Source organism: Columba livia, chromosome 6 (genome assembly GCF_036013475.1).
Source record: "Columba livia isolate bColLiv1 breed racing homer chromosome 6, bColLiv1.pat.W.v2, whole genome shotgun sequence".
In the NCBI taxonomy this organism is placed as follows: Eukaryota; Metazoa; Chordata; class Aves; order Columbiformes; family Columbidae; genus Columba; species Columba livia.
This window is the reverse complement of record NC_088607.1, coordinates 9,424,688-9,447,922: the sequence shown is the minus strand read 5'-3', so window position 1 is coordinate 9,447,922 and position 23,235 is coordinate 9,424,688. Positions and strand designations below refer to the sequence as shown.

The window sequence follows — 23,235 nt, the reverse complement described above, 5'->3', positions numbered from 1 at the left end:
ATCAACAGTTTCAGTCAGAAATTCCCCATACACATTTCTATTAGTAAACTCTTGAAAACTGGCAAGCATTGTCAGATACAACTTTTTCAATAGCAATACAATGACTTTTAGAAAAAAGTCATTTCTAGGTCTGCTAATTCAGCTGTGGGGGCCAGATGGCAACGGATAAACATTTTTATCAAGATGTAGAAGGTCACGGCTGGCAAATAGCTTCTGGATTTCCTAAGTAACCCCCATACACATCATCAGGAAAGCACATTTGGATGGTCTAAAGTTCAGGTGCCACTATCAGTCATGTGTCTCCACACATTTACCTGAAGATCTATACATTTCCAGTGTCTTTGCTGTCCATAATGATCCATTATGGATTCAGAAGCGGTGCTGGCTTCTTGAAAAGAAGCAGCTAACAGATGGCGTGAGATGAACCATGGGATTCTGTTAGTTTGATTTTCAGGAGAAAACTTTGGCTACATATCCAACCAGGAGCTACAGGCACAATCCCACAAAACAGAGCGTCCCCAGGAGCAGCACACGGACACACGGCAAGAGCCGCGGTGCCGTTCAGACGCTTCTCCATCGCACCGAAACAATGACCTGTCGTGAAGCAAAAGCCTGTTTGTTACCACATCTGTCGTTTTGTGCCAATTATGAGGCGGTTACACTGAAAAAAACGTCGCTTTGATGTAAATCTCTTCAGGTAGTGAATGTTAAACACCACACACTGCTGGGAAGGTGTGTGATTTAGCAGGATCGGAGTTCACATTCAGGAGTAATTAGCAAGACTGTGCCAATCTTCAGTCCGTGTCCTGGACTGCTGGGCCTGATGCAATGGCTACACAACGGGATATCACAATTAGCAGAGATGCAACACACTGAATAATTGGAAAGATAAGGAAATGCCACTGAAGTTTATACGAGCGAAAAAAATGTCCTTAGATCTTGAAAATCTCGTGTCACCACGACACTTTAGGCTTTTCTTTCGTGAGGGTGTGACAGCACACAACTATTAAAAAGCGGTAATTTCCTTTTTGAGGCGATGAAGTCGTCATTGCCAGGGAAGCCAGGAGGGCCCGGGGCAGCACCTGAGCATCCTGCCCGGGGAGCGGGGCTGGAGGAGCCCTCGCTTCCCCCAGCCCCACAGCCGGCCCACGGCCGTCGTACCGGGCGAAGGCGGAGGCCGAGGCCCCACCGCCCCGGGGCCGGGCCCGGGCCCGCAGTCCCACCGCAGCGGGCGGAAGGCCCGGGCCGGCGGAACACCACCCCGCAGCTTTCGCTTTCGCTTCAGCCTCGCCGGAGCCCATCGCCAAGCCAAGGCAAGCCCCGACCCCTTCCCAGCCCCTGCCCCTCGCCCGCCCTCCCTGCTCGCCCCCGGGAGCCCGCTCCGCTCCACCCGACTCCCCTGCGCGCCGGGCCGGGCCCGGCCCGCCGCCTTCCCGCCTTTCCCGCCTCTCTCCAGCAGCAGCCGCCGCCGCCTTCCCACTTCCCCGTGTATTCTCTCGTGTCCCCTCTGGCCGGCACCCCCGGCCCGCTGCTCTGTACTGCAGCTGACGCCCGGGGGCTGAGGGGTGGGAGGAAGCGGCGCTCCCCGCACTGGGTAGTCGGGTCCTTCGGGTGGATTCACCGGCCGTAAGACCATTTCCTGAGAGGGGGCAGAAGTTACTTGCAGTGGGGTTTGCGGTGTGTGCGGCTGAAGCGGTGGCGGTGCTGGTTTCCTCTGCTCGGGGCTGCCCCTTCCATGGTGTGGGGCTTCACCTCTCTTGGTGTGGGGCTGTGCCCTCCTTGTTGTGAGGCTGCACCTCCCTTAGTGTGGAGCCGTGCCCTCCTTGTTGTGAGGCTGCTTCGCCTCACTGCCCACCTGGGGCCTGTGTGCTCCTCGAGATTTTTAAAAGATGATTTTAAAATGTATTTTTTTTGTCAAAGCCACGTCTGCACCCCAGCTTTCGGGAACTGCTGTTCGCGGCCAGTGACCCGGAACCCGGTGGGGGTGGCGCTGGCAGCCTCTGAGCAAGGTCACCAGGGTGGTTTTCAGACCGGGTGTAAAGGTGCGCTCTTCTGAGTAAATGTGTTACAAGAGTGATTTTAATCTGCCAAAATATGGGGAAGGGGGTAGGAGTTGCTGATGCTTTCCCTCATGAAAAGCTGGAGCTGGACAAGTGGCTCAGTGTGGCGCTGCCTTCTCTGTTGGTCTTCTCGCCCTGTGCTGAGCTGGTGCAAGTCGTTGTGATATCAGAAAAATTACTCATTTTTTTGTAGTTTTCTGCCAGCTTAATGATCTAAATAAACTTCCTGATTGGGCACCTCAGAGAAAGACCATTTGTCTCAGCCGTGTGTGTCTAGCAGTGCCCTGATTTGCTTTTGAGATGGGTGAAGTTACTCCAAGCTTACACTGGAGTAACAAAAGAAATATTGGCTGAAGTGTAGCAATTTCTGTAAGAGGTTGCTTTATGTAATGAAAATACCTTTTAATTTCCAAGAAATGCTTCACAGCTGTTGTGGGGTTTTTTTCCCCCTAACAATTGTACATGTATTAATTAATCATGACAAGAATATAAAATTCATTTTAAGTGTTGATATAGACAAAACAGAGAAATGAAAACCTAAGATCTCATCCATTGAAGGTAATATAGGGTTTTTTCTCTTAGGCACATTTGACTGTATATGTTCACATGAATACACAGGAGATCTCTGGGTGTCTTAGCACTGAATTGCGATTACAAATATTTTTATATTAGTTGTCCTTGCATTCTTCCCAACATCCTTCTTTCTAGACCACGAAAAAATTTCTGGGAGTTAGTCATAAGATTCTTCACCATAACATTATTGAGGGTGATATTAGACAAGTCACATTTGGTAACTGCCACAAGGTAAAATAGATGGCTAAACATCTAAGTACCAGAAATCTATACCCGCTCTTACTTGATGAAGTATTATATGACATAACTGACTAACCACCTCACATGTACCTGGTTTAACTGTTTGTTTTATAGAAGCATTTCTAAAATGATAGTATTCATTGAGGGAGGGATGCTTACATTATTGTGCTTTTATTTGTAGATGTCGGGAGATGAGCAGGTTGATCGCTCTACTCAAGAGGGAGGTGATGAAGATTGTGGTGATGTAGTTGATGCAAGGCCAGATAGAAGTAGCAGATTCTCAATTTTTGGAAAGTAAGTTACCACTTTTGTTCCTGTTGTTGTTGTATCAGCTGTCATACCACTCTTCTAATGGGATTTTGCTGTTCAGTGTGCCGTGTCCACAAGGTCTGGATGGTCTGGATAAGGAGTTGGTTTATGTTGTATAGGGTTAATGTATGTGGTGTGTACCTTAAAGCATCTCTATATGGTATCTCCCTATAGGGAGACCTATAGTATCTCCTATAAGCCTTATTTGGTAGTTAAGAGACCACTAAGTTCATTTAGCACCAATTATAGTCCTTCATCTTAAACATTGCCCTTTGGTGGAGCTGGGAATTAAATATGCCATTAATTATCTATTTTACTGCATTTGACTCAGCTGATCTCCTGCATCATTGGAATCCCCTGCTGACTATTTAAGTTGATTTAAAGCCTGGATGTGCCATCTAGGTTGCAGCACAAAGCAGCCTCACTGAGTCTGGAGATGTAACCCATTACAGATTAAATTAAAAGCATTTAATTTTAAAACATAGTAGTCTCACTGAAGCATAAGCTTACTTTCATTAAATGTGTAGGAAGTGAGAACTATGTACTGCTTGTCTATACTCCTGAAAACACTAGGTGTGATTGGAAAAGCAGAATATGAAAAATGAACAGGCAAACTTTACAAGTGCTGTTGAATGTCAGTAAATGGCTACTTCACATTGTGAACTTCATGGATTTAGAAAGGTGTTGTTAAAGGTGTTTATTACAAAGACTATTGTAGTTATAGAGAGATTTTTAGGGTTTTTTTTTCTATTCAATTGAGCAGTAGAATTCAGAGAAAGTACATGGATAATATAATTTTATTTTTTGCTGCTTATTTTGAGTCTAATGGAGGTAACAAATCTGTGAGAGAAGTGAAGGTGCTTTAGTTTTAGAAGAATTCTGATGTGCTGTTAAGCAAATCACTTTGTCTCATTTTATCGTTCCTCAAATATGTTTTGTAATGTGTATGCGTATTACTAATTTTAACAGAATCATGTCATGCCAAATAGACAATGTGAAATATGTTTCTAAATCTTGCCAAACATTTTTCAAAGGTTTACTTTAAACTTTATAAACTGTGTTTTAATATCTGAACTGGTCTTCTTTGTAAGAGGTGATGTGCTAATATTATATTAAATTATCCAACCCAGAGTTAACAATTTCCAAAGGAAAGGTAATAGTTCTATCACTTTTTTTCTATAAGAATTTTTTCAAATAATTTATCTATGTATCAGTTTGAGATGCAGATGTCAAGATTTTAAGTAATTTCAGAAAAGATGATATATATTTGTGGAAGAAAAGTCCAGTGGGAATAGTGACATAAAAATATTTGGTGCAAGATGTTCCTAAATTAGGTGAAAATATATTCTGTGAGAACATATTCTGTATCTGATTTCTTTGTTTATTTTCTTAAAACTCATTACTAGTCAGTACCAGAAAATAGGCCAGATGTACTATTAATTGGAACCAGCTCTATGTCTTGATTGCCATGGCTTCGTTTTGGCAACATCAAATTAATATCTGTAAAATAAGTTGTCTAGAAAGCTTTAGACTGACTACAATTTTAGAGTCACTTGTTTTGTTTTAGCAACGCAGTTTTTACCAGCTGTGCAGTAGTTTCAATGAAGTTCTATATTTTATTTATTATTACTTAAAATATATAAGCTCAATAGGAAAACAAGTACTTTGTATAGTTAAATAAGCACATTAATTTTAATTTAAGGGAACAGAGCAGTGCGAAACTGAATTTAAAGCCGTGCAGAAAGACTAGCTGTTTCCAGTAGCTTCACAGCTCCAATTCACCATTCTCTGGTTGTGTCTAGAGATTTATTTAGCAAGAGCAATAAGTAGAAATTAGTGATAATCTGATTCACTACAACGTATTTCTTTCTGAGAAGTCTGTGAGCCTGCTTTACCATAGTGGCCACGAGGCTCAGAACAAGCCACGGAGTGGGCAGGTTCTTCTGGCTGCACCACAATTTAGCACAATTATCTTCTACGTATTTCATTTTCCTTGAAAAAGCGCTAGCACTGAGTTAATGTTGGTGAGGAAGGGCTGTTTGGTGGGGAAAAGTGTTGCAAGAACTGTTTTGAATTAACACCTGCCACCGGTGACTGGTTTGGGGGGTTTTAGCCACTAGATGGCAGGAGGGTATCAATTTTGTGTACTGCAAAAATGTGGCCAAAAATTAGGGAGCGCTGGAGTTGAGCAAAAAGTTGTGTTTCAGAAAGCAGAAATAGCTGGATACACTCCGGCAAGCCTGCACGCAGTGAAATTTTAAACCATGGTTAAGCAAAGATTGAGCTGAGGATCTCAAATGTGTATTTTAATTTTTTATGTGATAGAAACAAGTAGAATTTTTCCCATAGAAATCTTTCTTTTCTGTTCTGAATGTGCTCCTGTTACACTTTTGAGGCTTCAAAAATAATCTCGCTTCCCCACAGGATGATTTAATGTCTTCATTTGGTATCTTTTGTCTTTTTATTGGGGACCTCTGTTAGGGAGATTGATAGCAGCAAAGCTATTTTAGCATCCAGGAAACATAATGTAACACGAAATGGAATAAAATTGTGTTTCCACTGTGTTAAGTAGAGCTAAGACTTCTCTTACTCCTAATAAAAGTAGTTTGGTGGGATTTTTTGTGTTGCCCTGGGTTTGGGTTTGCTTTGTTTTATTTTGTTTGTTTGTTTGTTTTGTTGTGGTTTGATATTTTTGTTGTTTTGGGGTTTTTTAAATGCATCTGAAAATCCCCATTCTCAGTAGGCTTCCACTTGCACTGTCAATAATCATGTCTGTTTGTGGGCTTCAGTGAAGAAGCATAGTGCAGAAGAGTGGTGGTGTTAATAGTATCAAGGTTCCAGGTTTATTCTCATTTAATTGCATGGAGCAATTTGTCCTCTGGTTACTTTTATCTACTCCAGCCCAACTGTCTTGTTTTACAGTCCTTTCTCATCTGCAAACAGAAAACATAATTTAAATATGTATTTAAGAATTCTTGCAAATACTTCCAATTGAAACTCTCTGATTCCGTAGTGCCCTTAATGCAGAAACATGAAATATATTGCAACAAAATCCCAGTAAGGAATTTGAGAGGCTTGTAGAGTACACTGATGTATAATCACCGAGTTCTTCAGCTGTTCAGCACTGCAAACCCAAGATATCTGTAATGTCTTTATTTCTGCCAAGTCAGGTCGCTATAAAGTTTGAGACTTTTCATTTTAATTAATGTGAAAGTTTGCTGGAAGCATCAGTGTGTATTTAGTATAGTTCAATAGCTGCAATAGTTATATAGTTATGATATCTTCCAGGTTTGTAAACTAGTATTTAGATCAAAAAGATTCACGGATGTATAGGTTTTCTTTTCATGTATACAGTGTTTGTTTGGGTTACAGGGCATCAAAGTGGGGAAGCCCAGATTCTACCACTGCGTGAACATCAGCTGTTCCTGCCTTGAAATTGTGTTCAAATCCAGATGATGCCTTGAACGATAGCTCATCTTTTTATCATAACTTTTACAGTTTTAAAATTCAAAATCCATATCTGTTACAGAATAACAGCTGATGAATCCTTATCTGAAGGTGAGCTCTGGGCTGCAACTCAGAGGTCTGAACTGAGCTTTTGGTTCAGCCTCGCATGTCCTCAGTGTCTCTAAGCAAATCACTGTGCACCTTAGTCTGTCCTGTAAATGGGTGGTGATCTTTCCTTTTACTACCCTAACTCCAAAGTCTAGCAGAATACAATTTTAATGTTGTTTGGAGTATGTGGGTTCTGCTTCACACAAGCTAAATATCAGTGTGCTTTCCCTCAAAGCGCTGAACATAGAATTTCAGAAGCAATAGGTTCTGTTACCTATAGTCTGTCAAAGTTAATTCATATGAAGACAATAAAGAGATTTTATCATAGAGCAACAGGGGTGTTCAATTTTCATTACTCTCTTTTAAGCCAGAGGTTGGGGTTTTTTGGTTTTGTTAGTTGGTTTTGTTTTGGGTTTTTTTATTATTGCAATTTTTGTTAGATCTGGAACTTAACTTCTGGAAAACACTGCAGGAGGTTTTAACAATTAGTGAAAATTTTGGTCAGTGCATGTACTTTCCCTTGGATGCTTACTAGATATACCATTCAGGAAATGCCCAAGTATCTTGAAATAGTCTAAAGTGTAAGTATTCATTAATCAGCAGTCAATATTTGTTTCCAGTCTCCTTAGAGACTTTGTCATGTGAAGCACAGCAAACACCGGCTTATCCATGAACTGTATCTGTAGCAATCGCAACAGTGAGTCAAGTATCCTAATTCCTTTTTAGTGTATTAAATTATTTCCTTAAGTACAAGAAACTCTGGGCTGTCATCATACAAAATTTGGAGGAGAGCTATATGTACTGTCATTTTTAAGCTTTCAATGGAATAAAAAACAAATTAAGCCAAATTTATGATAAAATAAAACTGTTTAAGGGTTAATATACAGAAAATAGTTTATGAATTAGAATACAGAGAGGTTATGTAAACTTTGCATGCTAATTTGCATTGTTTTGTTAGAAATAGTCATTGTATAATATTGTAGTAGTGGTGGATTGGGTTTCCAGGGAAGGATGAAAGATATATTGCAAAGTGAATTCTGCCATCCCACCTCCATCTCAAGATATGCTGTGTTTTCCTATGCTGTTACATAGGAACAATGATAGAATCAGAGCCGTGGGAGCCTATTTTCCACTTGTCAGCAAAGGTGGGTCAGGCCTGCATGACCTCAGCTTGCAGGGTGAGAGCAACGAGGGTTTGAATAGCCCCATGGAAAGGTCCAGCGTGACCCACTGCTGACACATGCGAATCTTTGGGCCTGAACACAGAAAGCAGCCTGTTTCCCTCTCCCATGTAGCCCTGAGCATGGTGGGCTCCTAGCAGTAGCAAAGAAGATTAGACTTGCTCTTGAAGACAAGCTGAAGCTGTTTTCAGATGCAGTGTGGAGTACCATTTGATGATGAGCCAAGGTACTGTGCAGTGTTATCTCCTTCCTTCTCTGCCACCTGTTTGGAAATCTCATGAATGAATACCCTAAAAGAGTTTAGTGTCAGTGCTCGTATCAAGCTAATTATAACTCTACAGGCATCTTGCAACTGCTAATCCTTGCCATAGTATTCTCTGAGAAACAGTAGTTGGGGGAGGTTGCTTTATTTTGAGTCATTTTCCAAGCACTCCATATAATAATATATACCTGTTAATTGTTCTTAGTACCTATGTTAGATAAGAGAGGCTTTATCATTTTTTTTTTCGTATATTTGGCAATTGCCTATGTACATTATACTACCCAGGATACAATCATGCAAGATTTCAGTTTCCAGAACACCCATGGAAGGTACGTATGTGGACGTTTTCTAGAAATGAGCAGAAAGCCTTTCAGCAAGCAATATGCTTTATTTGTAACATTTTACCTTTTGAATGTTATTCGAATATGATGTTGCATAGAGTATTATGAGGCCTGCACAGCAATTACCATGCAGTTCACTAGGAAGCTGAAGGTTAATTACAAATTGATGGTTAAGAGTTTAGAACTTACTCTGTTTTGGTCCTCTCTGCTGCAGGCATTACACCACAAAACTGATATTTAAAATATTAAGTGCAGCTACTTTCTTATTTTTTCTCTTCTCTTTTTTTAAACTATTGCAAAATATGGACAATATTAGACATAATAGTCTGTGTTGAAACTTTTTTTTACAAAGTGTAGCTGGCTTAGCCCCAGTGTGCTTCATATGCTTCGGTTTTCTGTAATAAAAAAAATTGCATCCATGATTTTGATTTGAATTATATTAAGGCTATTACTAACACATAGTTAAAAGGAGATTAAGACATATTTAGATGTAACTATCAGAACTGCAAGGATAGACATAATACTCAAACTATGCCAGAAGTTGTAGTCTGAGATTTGCTGTTCCAAACAGCTCAACTTCTTTCATTACACAGTGAGTTTCCAGCTGTCTGGGACTGGGTTTCTGTATTTTCCAAGTTCTTAGGGAAGATTCTGCACCCTATTCGGAGAAGTGTCTGAAACTAAAATGGGACAGAAAAGCTACAAGAGTAGCTCAGAATCTGTAAGTTGTCTTATAATGAGGGATTTTAAATGTATTTAGTTTGTCTAATTAAATAGTTGAAAGATAATTTGCTTGTACTATACAAATACCTAGTGTACTATACAAATATATAGGTGATGGAAAATCAGAAGATAGGAGGCACTTTTTGTAAGCAAAGAATTCATATATGGATCCAATGGATCTGTAAATGGATCTTTAAGTGATTTAAGGTTGGATAGAAATCTAAAAGATGTTCTGCAGGTTAAACAGAAGCTGCAAATTTGTAGGAACTACTGAATAAGGGTTTGTGGTTGGCTCTGCAAGAGATCCAATGAGAAGTGTGCTCACACTCAGGTGAGGCAGTTCCTGCAATTAGCATGTTGCTGATTTTGTTCATTTCTGAGACTTGCAGTTGTGAAGTTCTGTGGTACGCGAGGCCTTGTTGTGATTCAAGCTTATACACTTTAGGTTGTGGTTTCAAAGGAACATACAAATAGCTATTGCTGTAGTTCACATGAGTAGCTGCAATGTGATGAGCTGTGATATCTTGACTGTTAAACCAAGGCCCCAGAGGCCTTTAGGGCTATAATATACTTTGGGGAAATACCTGTGGGCTGCAACACTGTCATTTTTTGCAGTTGATATTCTATAGTTGTGTGCAGGTACTCGCAGCTTTATCTCTTCAGGGAAGCTAATGTGCAGCCACCAAAGATAGGAATTTGTTTCTGGACTGAGCTTCACCGCAAACCTTCAAAGCGGACAGCTGGAATGCCTTTGTTTCAAACATGTTTTTCCAAGAGACGTGACAGTAAACTACCTCACGCGTTCTGGGCCTAAACATTGTACAAATATGCAAAATAGTGTATTTTAAATTAATTCTATGGTTTATGTTACCCCTGGAAAGAAGCCATGAGATCTGCAGTCGTTTTATGAAATAAGTTTGTTTAGGCTCCATTTTGTAACGGAAAATCTAAGACCTAGAGATATGGAGTTACTTTCCCAAAGTTGTTCAACAGCAGAAGCAGGATTCACACTCAGTTCTCCATCCAGAGCACAACTAAGTGGTAGGTAAAAAACATCTCCCTGCAAGTGAGCATTTTGGTTTGTTTAATTCTTTTTATCAAGTTAACTGAGCAAAGCATAGCAAGCGTATAGTCTTAGCAAATATTTTAGTGGCCTGTGTTCAACCGTTGGAGGTGATATATTCTGCCACAGGAAACTTAGGGAAATGCCAAGATTTATTTTAAAGAATTAAAACATTTTCTTTTGCAGATTTTTTGCACAGCCTATAGTGGTGCTGCTATATATGTCGTAGTAAGAACAAAAGTAAGTTTTGAATATGTTTGGCATGTTTCACCATAATTTAAAATCTGTTTAACAGACAAAACAAGACCATTACAGGGAACAGAAGTCTAGGACAGTTTTATTAGTCTTTGTGTTTAACTGTTCTGGGTTTTTTTGTATTGTATCGTGTTGGTTTTGGTTGCTATTCTAAATTGCAGCTGTCAGTTTTCATGTCTCCTGTGTAAGACATCTCCATTCCATAATATGTTTAGATGCTTTTTGGGGAACGTTTATGTTCATTTTTGTAGGACCATTTTTTCCTCTGTCTTCTAAATGAAGACTTTCTATTACGTTGAAAAGATTCTGACTTTAATATTCAGTAATTTTTATTTAATTTTCTTTTTACATTTATCTGGAGAATGCTTAAAAATAGCCTTCTAAGGCCTGGTTGTTTTGTTGGTGCTACTCTATCAAAGTCATCAGTCATTTGCTAATAACTTTTAGTAGGGAAATTTCTAGTAAGCAACATTTACTTGAATTTCCTCCTATATAATTAGTATTGCCCCTTTTTCCTCAGGAGATTTTTGCTTCAACTATGAAACTCTTCTATCTCCTGGCACATAGTTTTGAAGCCTGAGTAACCTTTGTTTAAAAAAATGTTGTAAGGGATATTATTTCTTTTATTGATTTACTATTATTTTCTTTCAAAAGAGTCCTTAGTAAAGTGTTATCTGTCTGAAAAGAGAGAGATGGAAATTGCACCTGCCTTTGGGGTGTGTTCAGGAGGAAAGGTTTGTGAGTCCATAGCGTGTGACAGTCAGGTTGAAAATAGAATTGGGATCTCCCAGACGTCAGTGTCTTCTGCAGCAGCTCTGGTTAGTGTTTATCGTAGGCTTCACTTGGTGTTCTAGGGAGGTTGTGGAGTCTTCTTCTCTGGAGACATTCTAAACCCACCTGGACACATTCCTGTGCGATCTGCTCTGGTGAACCTGTTTTAGCAGGTGGGTTGGACTGGATGATCTCCAGAGGTCCCTTCCAACCCAAACCATTCTGTGGTTCTGTGTGATTCTGTGCCGCCTTAGTGTGTGACCCAGGGTCACACCATCAAATGCAGTGTAATACAGTTATAGTATTTGGTCTAGCCTTATGGTTAATGCTTAGTCCTCATTTGTTTTTTTATTTTTAACTATAAAGGAATCATAGAATGTCCTGAGTTGGAAGGGACCCGCGAGGATCGAGTCCAACTACTGTCCCTGCATGTGACAACTCCACAGTCCACAGCATGTGTCTATTCATTTTTATGAAAGACAATTCAAGTAGTGACACACTCTTCTTGTCCAGAAATGTTGCTGCACTGCCAACCTGATGCAATATTAATGGGAAAAGGCAACAGGATAATCCATTATTTGCATGCAGCTCTAAATCTGTGTGACACTTTGCCAAAACGGATCTGACAGAGAACAAAGAGTCTGCCTTAAAGAACTTAAGATCTAAAAAGCTCTAGTCAGGTTTAACAAGTGTCTTTTGCTTGTTATTGCCAAGAGGTTTCAAGAGGAAAAAAAGGAGAGTGTACAGTAATTAGAGGTGTACTATATATGGTGAAATTAGTCTAGATAAAAGTATTAAACCTGGATAAAAGTATTAAAGCTGGCAGTTTGGAGAGAAGGTTATGTGGGAGTAAGACATATTAGTGCGTGATCATGAGAAAGCATCAGACGTATGACTAGACCACTAATTATTGAGACTAAGGTAGAAGCATAGAACAAAATATTGAAACTTGATGTGTTTGATTTATGAACTCTGTTTCCTATTGACTTCTTTTGGAAGAATAACTCTGAATTGGTCTCCAGCACACTCAGTTTTACTACACATAGCTTGGTGATGCTTTATGAATTCAAACACAATCCTTTTTGCATTTTCATTGTTTCCTGTCTATCCTTTAACATTCTGTTAAAAAAAAAAAAAGGTAATCCAGGATTTTTCCCCATGAGGGCAAACTTAGCACTTGTGATGAGCAGTAGTCACAAACATTATTTATATGATGCATGAAATAATTGAAGGAGTGGGGAGTTTTTGACAGAAAGAGCATCGTAGAACCACACAAACTGCATAAGATTAAATCAGCATTACAGGCTAGGCAAGTTTCTTCAGAGATCTTAAAACTAATGTATTGTCCTGCACACTTATTCCACAGTATTGTAACTCAATGGGGAGTTCATTCAAATGAAGCCTTTAAAGAGGTCCCCAAATGTAAAAGTCAGGAGGGAAACATCTCCGTTGTATGCAATAGAACGAAGAGCACTACAGTTTTAAGATACCTTACATCCCACAACATTAAGTGTATGAAAGTTCTGGTGGATGTTGATGGGTTACCTGAGAAGATTTGTACTGTGGACTTTGTCACTGTACCACAGCTACAGTCTTCTTGCCTGTGCCAACAGAAAGGCTGACAGCGCGATGGAAACTAGAATAAAACGATTGTCCAATGCCAAATAGCATGGGGACTCTAGAAGGGATTCTGAGATATGTGTTCTGTAAAGACAGCATGTTTTTGAAGGCAAATTCTCTTTTTAACAGGCATCTGTTATCAGTTATTCAAAAATGATATATGGTTGCACATTGTATTAAAGAAGTGTGCCAGAGAAAGAACTATCACAATCTTCTGGTTTATTCTTTATCAAGTAAAGCCCAAATTTACTGAACTTCATAGACTGAGAGTAAGACAGTTCTCTTCTTTTTTGTTTATGTACTTCCAAAAGAAATGAATGTGAACAGCTTAGCTTTTTCTACCCACTTCTGAATGTCAGCTTCCTTAAATTGAATAGTATCATAATTGTAGAGGTTTTTTTATCTGCTTACATTTCTCAGTACAGCAACAAAAGTCCCTAACTTTCCTGGGAGAGAAAGGGATTATAGCTCTTTTGAAAGCCTGGATATCCCTCTGTAATATCATCTTTAGAGTTCATTTTGATAAGACATTAATTTCCTCTGAGAAAAACAAACAGGAAAAAAAACAAATAGGAAACTCCTCCCATCCTTTGACTGAGAAGTGGTGATTGTGGATTTGCCTTTATTCATCTAATCCTCTGCCCATATGGCTATATGGCTATTTCAGTGACTTTTTTTTTTTTCCCAGGGAGAGCTATTTCTTCTGTATGCTAAATGTCAAATTGCTTTTAAGGCCAAGCAACTCATTTTCAGAAGAACTCTATTGTCTGTCAGTTACTATCATCCTCTTTTTAATAATTGTTAATGCTGAGGTTTAGTCAATGGATTGGTGTAACAGTTTCTACCCTAGAGATTGCACTTTCTTCTTAATGTTTTCCTTTCATCCACTGTTCTCTTGCAAACTTTCCCTGCATTATGCAGATAGGGTTCCAAGGGGAGTCCGTGTTGTTGCGGCAGACCAGTTTTCCTAGAGCAGAAGGTTTTTTTACAGTCACTGGCCGTTACACAACGGTAGTAAATACCAAACTGCACAGCTGACATTAGTTATGTAATGTGATGGAAAATGAAGACCCTCCCCATGGAAACGTATCATGCTGAACTTGAAGTCCAGCAGCTGGTTCTCGCTGAAACATGAGTTACTCTGGAGGGCTGACAGACTCAAGCCCCAGAGCTTGGCTGGAGCTGGTGAGAGAGATGATGAGAGACTGTAACACACAAGGAGATCCATCCCCTGCACATGGATTCTTAGGATGTTGGTATGTCATAATATACAATAGCAAAGTGCAGGAAATCCCAGTAGAAAGGAAGCCAAATGAGAGGAAATCTCCACTGCTAAGAGATACTGCTTTCTGTAGTATTGTTATTGAAAATAATCTTTAGGTATAGCTAAATATAAACAATGATATTTTTATCCTCAAATTTTGATATCCATACATACTGAAATAATAATTTACCCAAAGTGTAACAGAAAAGGAAGTTTGTTGTGATAAGTAGCAGTCCTGTAGACAATCAAGTTCACTACTGGTGCAATAATGTATCTCCATTGATTTTGACAGAATTTTAGCCACTGGTGGTGATAAGAAGAAATTTGGCCTTTACTATTTAAAAGTTCAATCACAAAATGATAAATGCTATGGGTAACTTTAATTTCATATTTGAAAAGTGAGAAGTTGATAATAATGATTTTCCCATAGTTGATGCCGATTGAGTCTGGACTCGAAATCATGTTCACAGTCATGCTGCTGTCAAGCCTAAGGGCTGCATTTAGGGACACAGTAGGGGTGAAAATGCGCAAGCTATATGAGGGTGCCAGAGTGGAGTTTCTGTTTTGCTGACCTCTTGACCAAAGGGAGAGAGGATGAAATATGTGAGAGCCCTGATAGGAAGAATATTTCTGTCTAAGGGAAAGATCAGTGAGTAATAATGAAGTGGGGAGTTACTGCACAGCTCTAATTAAAAGCCAAAGAAAGAGTAAACAGTCATGAAATTGAAGTTTCTATTTAGTTTGGGCAAGTTTAAATCTCAAAAGGGGGAAATTAAAGATACTGGATGTCAGAGAAGAAGAATGAAATAAAACTGAGGGCAAATAGTTAAAACGTTATGTAACAGCCCATAACTAACCTGTGGAAACCCTTTTGGAAAATATGGTGATTAGAACACTTAGTAAGAACAACAGCAGTAAACATTTATATTAACATGTGTCCAGTTCAAAGCCCAGAAAATAAAAAATTAGTTGGAAAGCTTTAGGCTTTCAGTCATAAGCCAGACTGTCACTGACAGGGCTTTTCCCTTATGGACTGATTATTACATATTTATCACCTTATTAGTCATTACTACAAGGTCTGATTTAGCTTGTTGAAACTGAAGAGTTGGACCTTATGCCATCAGTTAAGTCCAGCCAGGCAATTCCCATATTGCACTATGTTGGCACAACAAACAGAATCTTCCAAAAACAGTTCCTCTCTGGACTGCAGGCCCAGGATATGTAAACTCCACAGTCTCTGCTTCCCTCTTTGTTCAGTTTGGACAGACATCAAAAGATTTCTGGAACTTTTTGTTTTCTGCCAGTAAAGAAGCGATAGGCGTAACCCTACAAAGCGTGCCCTGGTCACTTAGTATCGTCTTAGCCTGTTGAGCTTGAAAGGAGTCGTTAGAACAAAACCACACTGTCCTCTGTAACGGAATGGGGAAATGATAGAGTTAGGTGTGCTGGCAAGGCTTATCTGGGGCATTTACCGGCACAGAGCTTCTGGTGTACCTTGGGGAATACCAGCAGTAATAGCTACCTCCCTTAAACTCCTAAGTATTTCTGCATGAATGAATACAAACTATTGAACTCCAAAGTTAAATCATTTCAGAGAAGTTGAGTTGGCTACACTATTATGCTAGTTAACCCCAGCTGCTATTTTCATTGAGGCTTTTTTTGGGGGCTAACGTGGCTGCGTGACTTCTGGACTAGAATTAGATCACTTAAAGCACTTTAGGAGAACAGAGAGTACAAACTTCATACTGTTGTGCTCATGTGGATCTGTCCCGAGTGTTCACAACTGTTTGTGTGTTGGACATAAACAGAAATTTGTGTACAATTCGCTTGTAAACATCCTGTTGTGTGTAACACCCAGTGTTAGTCATACAGCTTTTTCAGGAAGCCGGTGAAGCCACATAAATCTGTAGAAACTTGAATCCAGTGTTGGCTGAGGAAATCAGCCTCTTCATCAACCTGAGTGCTTATTTGTTGTTTTGAAATTTCTTTTTCTGTCTTTGCCAAAGAGCTGCCTAGTGATGTAAGACCAGGGGGAATTTTAGGCTAAAATAAGAATGCAAGATCTCTTTGAAAGTCAAATGTAATATTAACATCATACAGCTGCAGATAATTCTTTAAAATGATTGAAATATTTTCTTGAGGCAAAGCGTATGTAATTATTGCTCCCAGAGCCCTCAAGAAGCAGTATGCAAGGAGAATACCAATACTTGCAATTTACCAGAAAAAAATGTACTTCCAGAGCATTGGCCAAAAGCCTCAAGTGCATATGATTCAATATCTTGTTTTGTAGTCTCTAAGAGCAGTCTGACAGAGGAGGTGATATTAGGATGGTCACATGTGAAAAAGCACAGAGAAATCCTGCCGGGTGCAGCTATTTAATTTGGCCCTTTGAACAGGAGGACACTGAAAGAGAAGAAGCTTTTTGAACATAGAATTGCAGTAGCATTTAAACATTATGAATCCATCTAGAGAACGTTTGTTGCAGTTTCCAATTAGTCTTGTCCTTTAGTAATAAAAAAGAAGACACTTGAAGCTAAAAGACAACAATTGTTAAATCAGGAAGGTAAGAAAGGAGATTACCTAAACAACATTTAATCAATTTGCAGCAATCCCATGTCTACAGGCTATTATTGAAGCAAATAGCTTAATAATTCTTTAGAAAGATGTCAGAGTGAGAATAGTGAAAGTACTTAAATTAATTGAGATTATAGGAAAAATCTAATTTTGTTAAAAACGAACTGTATTATACAGTTATTTGTGCTGCAAAAGTAGGTTATGTTTTCCCCTCAGACAGCAGCAATAAATACTATGGGCCACCAACTGGATTTGACTCCATCCACTGCAACTCTGGGCCTGGCCATCCAGCCAGTTTTTTACCTAGCGAAGCGTATGCCAGTCCAAGCCATGAGCAGCCACTTTCTCCAGGAGAATGCTGAGGGAAATGGTGTCAAAGGCTTTGCTGAAGTCTGGCTAGACAATATCCACAGCCTTTCCACCATCTACCAAGTGGGTCACCTTGTCATAGGAGGAGATGAGGTTGGTCAAGCAGGGCCTGCATTTCATAAAACCGTGCTGAGTAATGTCTGTGCTATCCCTTTGCATCTTTTTCTAATCCAATCTAAGACTCCTGCACATAGCAGAAAGGTCATATTAACAGAGATACACAGTCAGATTAACTGAGAATATTTATAGCTCATTTTGGTTTGAAGTGAGGTTCAGGTATTGATGATTTCACTAAAATTTGATTAGTTTTTTGTATAGGTTCAGACTGCAGTTTGGCAATCCAAATTAACACATGACCTGTTCACATCTATAACCTATATCAGCAGAAACTACCTACTGCTGGGTCTTAATCTTCAAAGAATTTAGGGATGATAGTGATTTAATAAACAACTCTTATCACACCCTTGGGTAAACTGTGTATCTTCTTGTGCTTGGAATAATTATAAAGGGAGATGTGTCTATCCTTCCATGAATTATTTACAGTAAAATATGTCCAGAACCACAGCTGATGAAAGATTATTGCCAGCTTGACTCTGTGTTTAGGCCACTTGTTTAATCTGTGGGTCAGGATCTGTGTTTACCACTGTTGGCTGCAATTCCCTCTAGAGTCATTTTACCATCATCAGAATCCAATTGCATACCAGCATCACTTCATGGAAATCACAAGATCTTTGTGGCTCAATCTGAAATATGAAGGAAGAAAACAAACATTAGAGAAGAAAAAGAACATTGGGTAGGGATTCCCAAATAGTTTGAATTAAGATAAATAGGCACACTGCATGTGACTGGGCCACTAACAACAATTTTTGTTTGGTTCACCTAGAAAAAACAAGAATGGAAAAGAAGAACAGCCAAAGTCCTCTCTCAGTAATCAGTACCGAATTGTTACACCCACATTCCAGTATAAAATGGATTACAAGAAGGTTGGCAAATGTATTATTATAAACAACAAAAATTTTGAAGACAAAACAGGTAATGTTCTTGCCTTGATGATACTCATTACAGACTTGAGAATTTTTATATTTTCATTAATCAATAAGCAATTTATTTTTAGGACATAGAATTTTAATGAATTTGTTTATCTTTTTTGATAAACAGTTGTTCCTACAATTTATTCCTGTTCTTTAACTCTCGTATTAGAGCAGCTCTTTGCAGCTTCTTTGCAGTATATGTTTCAGAGAGCACTTCACTTTGTTCTACCAACTTCAAACTAAACCTTTGTCCCAGAATTTAAGGATGTGTTGTTAAAATTTGAACTTTGGCATCTGCAGCCCATGTTATAACTTCTCTGTCCCTGAGCTGCAGCCACGAGCTACAAAAGTTAATAGCTGTAGCTGTACTCAGTTCACACTCCTGCGTTTAACTTTTCAGACCAGGTACAGTTTCAAAGCAGACAGATACTTGTGCTATAGGCAACTTTATAGGTCTTTTCCTATACACTTGGCAAATACGCTAACTTAAGTGTTTAGTCCGAAGAATTTACATCAGTTTCTTTTATGTGGGTATCAGAGGGACTTTTCAACAGATTTTCCTTGGAGTGCTTTGTGTGTATGTTACACTGTGTAACCAAAAGGAGATAGAATCATCCACAGACATCCTGTGTTGCAAGGTGTTGGAGGCAGGCCAACAATTTTTAGGGTATGCATTAACGTTGAACCTTGCATTATTTTGCATTAAAACAAATCTCACAATTTGTTCTCAATGCTGAGAATGCTGTTAGAGGATTACTTTAAAATCCTGTCACCATGACATTGTTTATGTTTCTTAATTATAAACCTAAAAATTTACCCTTGAACACGTGAATTATTTTGAATTGTGTGATGTGCAGTCAACCATATTCTTTGTTTTCTGGCAGGAATGGGTACACGCAATGGCACTGATAAAGATGCTGGAGATCTAGCAAAGAGTTTTAGAAACTTGGGGTTTGATGTTCACACATACAATGACAGAAGCCGTGATGATATGGAAAAATTACTGAAGCAAGGTAAAAATTTAGAATCATAGAGTGGAAAATACCCATGGAAGTCACTGAATCTGCCCCTTGCTCAGAACAGGTTAAATTAGAACAAATTGCTTAACCCCCCCTACGCACAATTATCCATAGCGAAGGATTTGGTTTCTGAACGGATTAGGCTTAATTCCCCACCTCTTCCTCCAGCGTCAATTCAGAAATACAGTTTTCTTGCCATATTAAGTGAAGTGCCTTGTCACATTAGATAAGAGTCCAGCCTGTTGGCTCCAGTGGGCTGGACTCAGAGTCAAGTGAAGGATGCATTCATGTATTTAAGGTACTCATCACGTTAGTAAAAGGTGGGTTGTGTCATCTTTATCCATTCCTCCTTATGCCTTCCAGGAAAGGGGCAGTGTATGTTTAGTCTTTAGAAAAATGTGTTTGCTAACTACAATTTTTGTTTAAAATGTTGTTTCCTTTTGGCTAAGCAGTATTTGATTTGCAGCTGCTGAGGAGAACCACAGTGATGCTGCTTGTTTTGCCTGTATCCTTCTAAGCCATGGGGAAGAAGGTCTCATCTATGGCACTGACGGACCCATGGCTATCAAGAGTTTGACTGCGCTATTCAGAGGAGACAAGTGTAAAAGCCTTATAGGCAAACCCAAGTTGTTCTTCATTCAGGTAATAGCTCTAAGGTAAATATAGTATCCTGCTGCTGCAGTGGGGAAAACATGCGATGTTGGTTGTCTGCTCTTTTCTGTGAAATATGCTACAGCAGTGCACCAAGAACCAAAGACAATGTGTAGTCCACTGTAAAGAAAATGTCCACAGTCATGCTACGCAAGACATTGTATAATAACTGAATGCTGAGGATGACTCTAGAATAGTAAAATTAACCATGGTTAGAATAAGCTAATGATGATTTGGCACTTTGACAATCCACCGAGATCTACAGTCTGCAACACCATTACCTCCCTTTACTGTATGGGATGTATATTTTAAAATTAGTAAGCTAGTAACTTTATCACTGAACAATTAGATTTCTGCTAGAAATGCATTTCTGCTTCTAATACATGCAAAGTACTGCTTAAAACTGTATCCTTTAAAAAATGTTAATGAATACTTATAACACCTTGTTTCTCCTTATTGGGCAAGTTCTCTTTGTCTTTGCTGCTTTCAGGCATGCAGAGGCTCTGAATTTGATGAAGGGATACAAACGGACTCTGGACCTGCAAATGACACTCTGGAAACAGATGCCAATCCAAGATACAAGATCCCAGTAGAAGCAGATTTCCTGTTTGCATATTCCACAGTGCCAGGTAAAGAAAAGGGGGTCAGAGTGGGGATAGAAGCCTAAAAACTTACCACCCATATTTACTTGATTGGAGACCGACCCTCATTGATGATACATTGTATGATGATGGACGAAACACTATAAGGCCCAGTGTATGTTGGGCCAGTGTGTTGTATCCACCCCTTTTACACGAGCTATAGCGGAAACAGGAGAAAGCCCAAATTCAGCAGATGAGAAGACACAAACATGACAGGTAGCAAAGGCAGTACTGTTTTCTGGGAATCCTGTCCCTCCCTGTCCCAATTTAGCGAGTCTGTTGAAGATGTGATGAAAGCAGGAACAGTTACAGCACAGAACTTACTTATTCTTAGAGAGGAAAAACATGAAATCTTACTTCTTGCAGTTTCCCAAATGCAAAAGTATAGAATGGTATTGTAGTATTGTGAGGGTTGGAAAGATAATACACATTATTCTTCACTTTAGTGAAGGAAGATGTATGACACAAGTGATAAGAATTAAGCTTTCTCTGTGTGTATTTTTTTTTCTCTGTGTGCATCTCTCTGCCCAGAAGCTTTCACACAAATTATTAGTACACATCTCTCTGCCATTCCATTCTTCAGCACAAGATAATAAGAAAAAAGAGGATGAATAACCCCATGTACTTTCTTATCTGTCTTTCCTGTAAGGTTATTACTCCTGGAGGAATCCTGGAAGAGGCTCCTGGTTTGTGCAGTCTCTGTGCTCTGTGCTGAACGAGCATGGAAAACAACTTGAGATCATGCAGATCCTCACACGGGTCAACTATGTTGTTGCCACCAATTTTGAATCACAGTCTGATGATCCACGCTTCAGTGAGAAGAAGCAGATTCCCTGCGTGGTCTCTATGCTCACTAAGGAGCTTTACTTCTGAATGCGTATTTTAATGCAGCCAGTGATGAAAGTTCAGGATATGGTTTTGGGTGGGCATTTGATTATAAACTGAAGTAACACAGTTTTAATATCAGAGGTGTAATTACACTAGATTTTTACATTGTATAAGCTGAGGTATCTGATGGATGGACAATATACAAGATTTTAAAGAAGAAATAAATGCTGTGGGCCAACCTGACAGCTAATTCTAATTACTGTACCTTTATTTCCGTTAGTGTGGCTGTCATGATTTATGGCTACTGAAGATGTTCTCAGATAGCTACCTGACCCATAAAGATTTATTCCAGAAAACAGATTGTAAATTAAGAACAATAACATTAAATAGTGAGACTCTATCTTTTTTTTCACTGCTAGCTCATGGAACCATAACTTCCTTGCATATTTCCAAAGACCATCATATTGTGGGTATGTACAATGACTAAACAGTTTGTAGCTATTTGAAAGGGAGTTTCTTAGTTGAATATATTAATTCCCTTTTTATGAACATTATTCATGAACACTAATGGTTGTTCCGTGCTTAATCTGGAAGTCAATTTACTTAGTTATGACTCTAGCATAAGATGGATAAATAAAAAAATCAATATTTGTAAGTGGTTTACCTGAATAATATGGAAATGTAACAAACAGAAAAATCACATTGAAAATCTCTGTAGAAGATTGGCAAACTGTAATTGGATTTTGCCTTATTAAAGTGCTATTGTAAAGATTTTTGCCTTGCAAATGGAGAGGAACTGGAAGAACATCCTGAAACAGTGGTATTGCCGTTTTTCTGCCTGCAGAAACAAAAAATGCCTGCTTCTTGATTCAGAAGTTTTGAACCAACAGAAAGTTAATGCCAAGGCTTTGTTATAAAACATTAAAATTTCATGTTGAAATGATAGAGTTATATATTGCAGGGAAAATGTATGTTTCGATATAGGTTCTGTTTGTGAGGAATTTTGCGAAGACTGGGAATACTTACTTGAATCAAAAACAAGAGGTGCCTTTTTAGTTATTGTGTGGTCTTGATTTTGTATATTGGAGTTAGGTCGGTGATGTTTATATTCCTACTTTTTATATTCTCTTTAAAGTTGGTAACTAGCTCAAAAAAATAAGTTTAATGACTTGGTTAAACTGATGAATGATTAGTTGTTCATTCTTTTCCCAGGTAATGTACTCTCTATGATTTTGAAATCTTCTAAGAAAATAAATGCATACTATTAAAGCCAAGTTACTAAATTGTTAAGTTTATTTTCTTACAAATACTGTGGCATAGTAAGGCATATATTTTTTTCATAAGTCAGATTTACAGGGGTTTTTTAATGGATGTCTTGAGCACAGAATCAATAAAGACATTTTTAAAAAATTGCCTATGGGTGTCTGCATGTTTGTCACTCAGTCTGGTGAAGTGAAAACCAACGGAAATACATCCCAAAACCTTTCTCAGCTGAGAATGCAGATGATCTTCAGCCTCTTTTCAAGGTGAGGTTTAAAGTGTGAGTTGAAAAGCAAGCTTAGAAAAGTAAGCTGGCTTTGGGCAACTTGGGTTAGGCAGACCAATTCTTCTTTTAGAGTAAACCAAAATTATTGAAAATATTTTAATGGAAGTATCCTGATGTACCAGAACTTAATCTTGCCCTGTGTATAAGATGTGTTTATCTAGTAAACTGTACAGTGGTCTAGCAGTTCATATGGAAATGTTCTTCCTGTTACTTCTGGCAAATAGCTCCATCTTAAACTATTTTCTGGCTTTAGAGATATTCCTGTTTTACCGTGAGAAACGTGTCACAGAATCATAGAATCATTTAGGTTGGAAAAGACCTATAAGATCCTGAAGTCCAACCGTATGTCCAGTCAAAAT

At 38.9% G+C, this 23,235-nt stretch overlaps 1 protein-coding gene across 5 annotated transcripts; it reads left to right on the top strand.

Annotated features, from left to right (window-relative positions):
- Positions 1-1,043: 1,043 nt before the first annotated feature.
- CASP7 (caspase 7) lies at positions 1,044-22,742 on the top strand. 5 transcript variants are annotated; one of them, XM_065066982.1, is made up of 8 exons: positions 1,073-1,313; positions 1,921-2,042; positions 3,055-3,167; positions 18,044-18,192; positions 19,076-19,204; positions 19,677-19,852; positions 20,352-20,490; positions 21,152-22,742. In XM_065066982.1, the coding sequence occupies exons 3-8, from the start codon at positions 3,055-3,057 to the stop codon at positions 21,373-21,375; spliced, it is 930 nt and encodes a 309-aa protein (XP_064923054.1). In that variant the 5' UTR covers positions 1,073-1,313; positions 1,921-2,042; the 3' UTR covers positions 21,376-22,742. The 5 variants fall into 5 exon arrangements, with proteins under 5 accessions (XP_005508241.2, XP_064923054.1, XP_021151153.2 ...); XM_021295478.2 differs by lacking the exon at positions 1,073-1,313 and adding an exon at positions 1,389-1,626; XM_005508184.3 differs by lacking the exon at positions 1,921-2,042 and having other exon boundaries at positions 1,044-1,313.
- Positions 22,743-23,235: the final 493 nt, after the last annotated feature.

Excerpts from the sequence above, each read along its gene's own strand:
- CASP7 (XM_005508184.3), top strand. The coding sequence starts at position 3,055 with ATGTCGGGAGATGAGCAGGTTGATCGCTCTACTCAAGAGGGAGGTGAT. Across the intron at positions 19,205-19,676 it reads GGAAAAATTACTGAAGCAAG|CTGCTGAGGAGAACCACAGT; the intron begins GTAAAAATTTAG and ends TTTGATTTGCAG. Across the intron at positions 20,491-21,151 it reads TGCATATTCCACAGTGCCAG|GTTATTACTCCTGGAGGAAT; the intron begins GTAAAGAAAAGG and ends CTTTCCTGTAAG.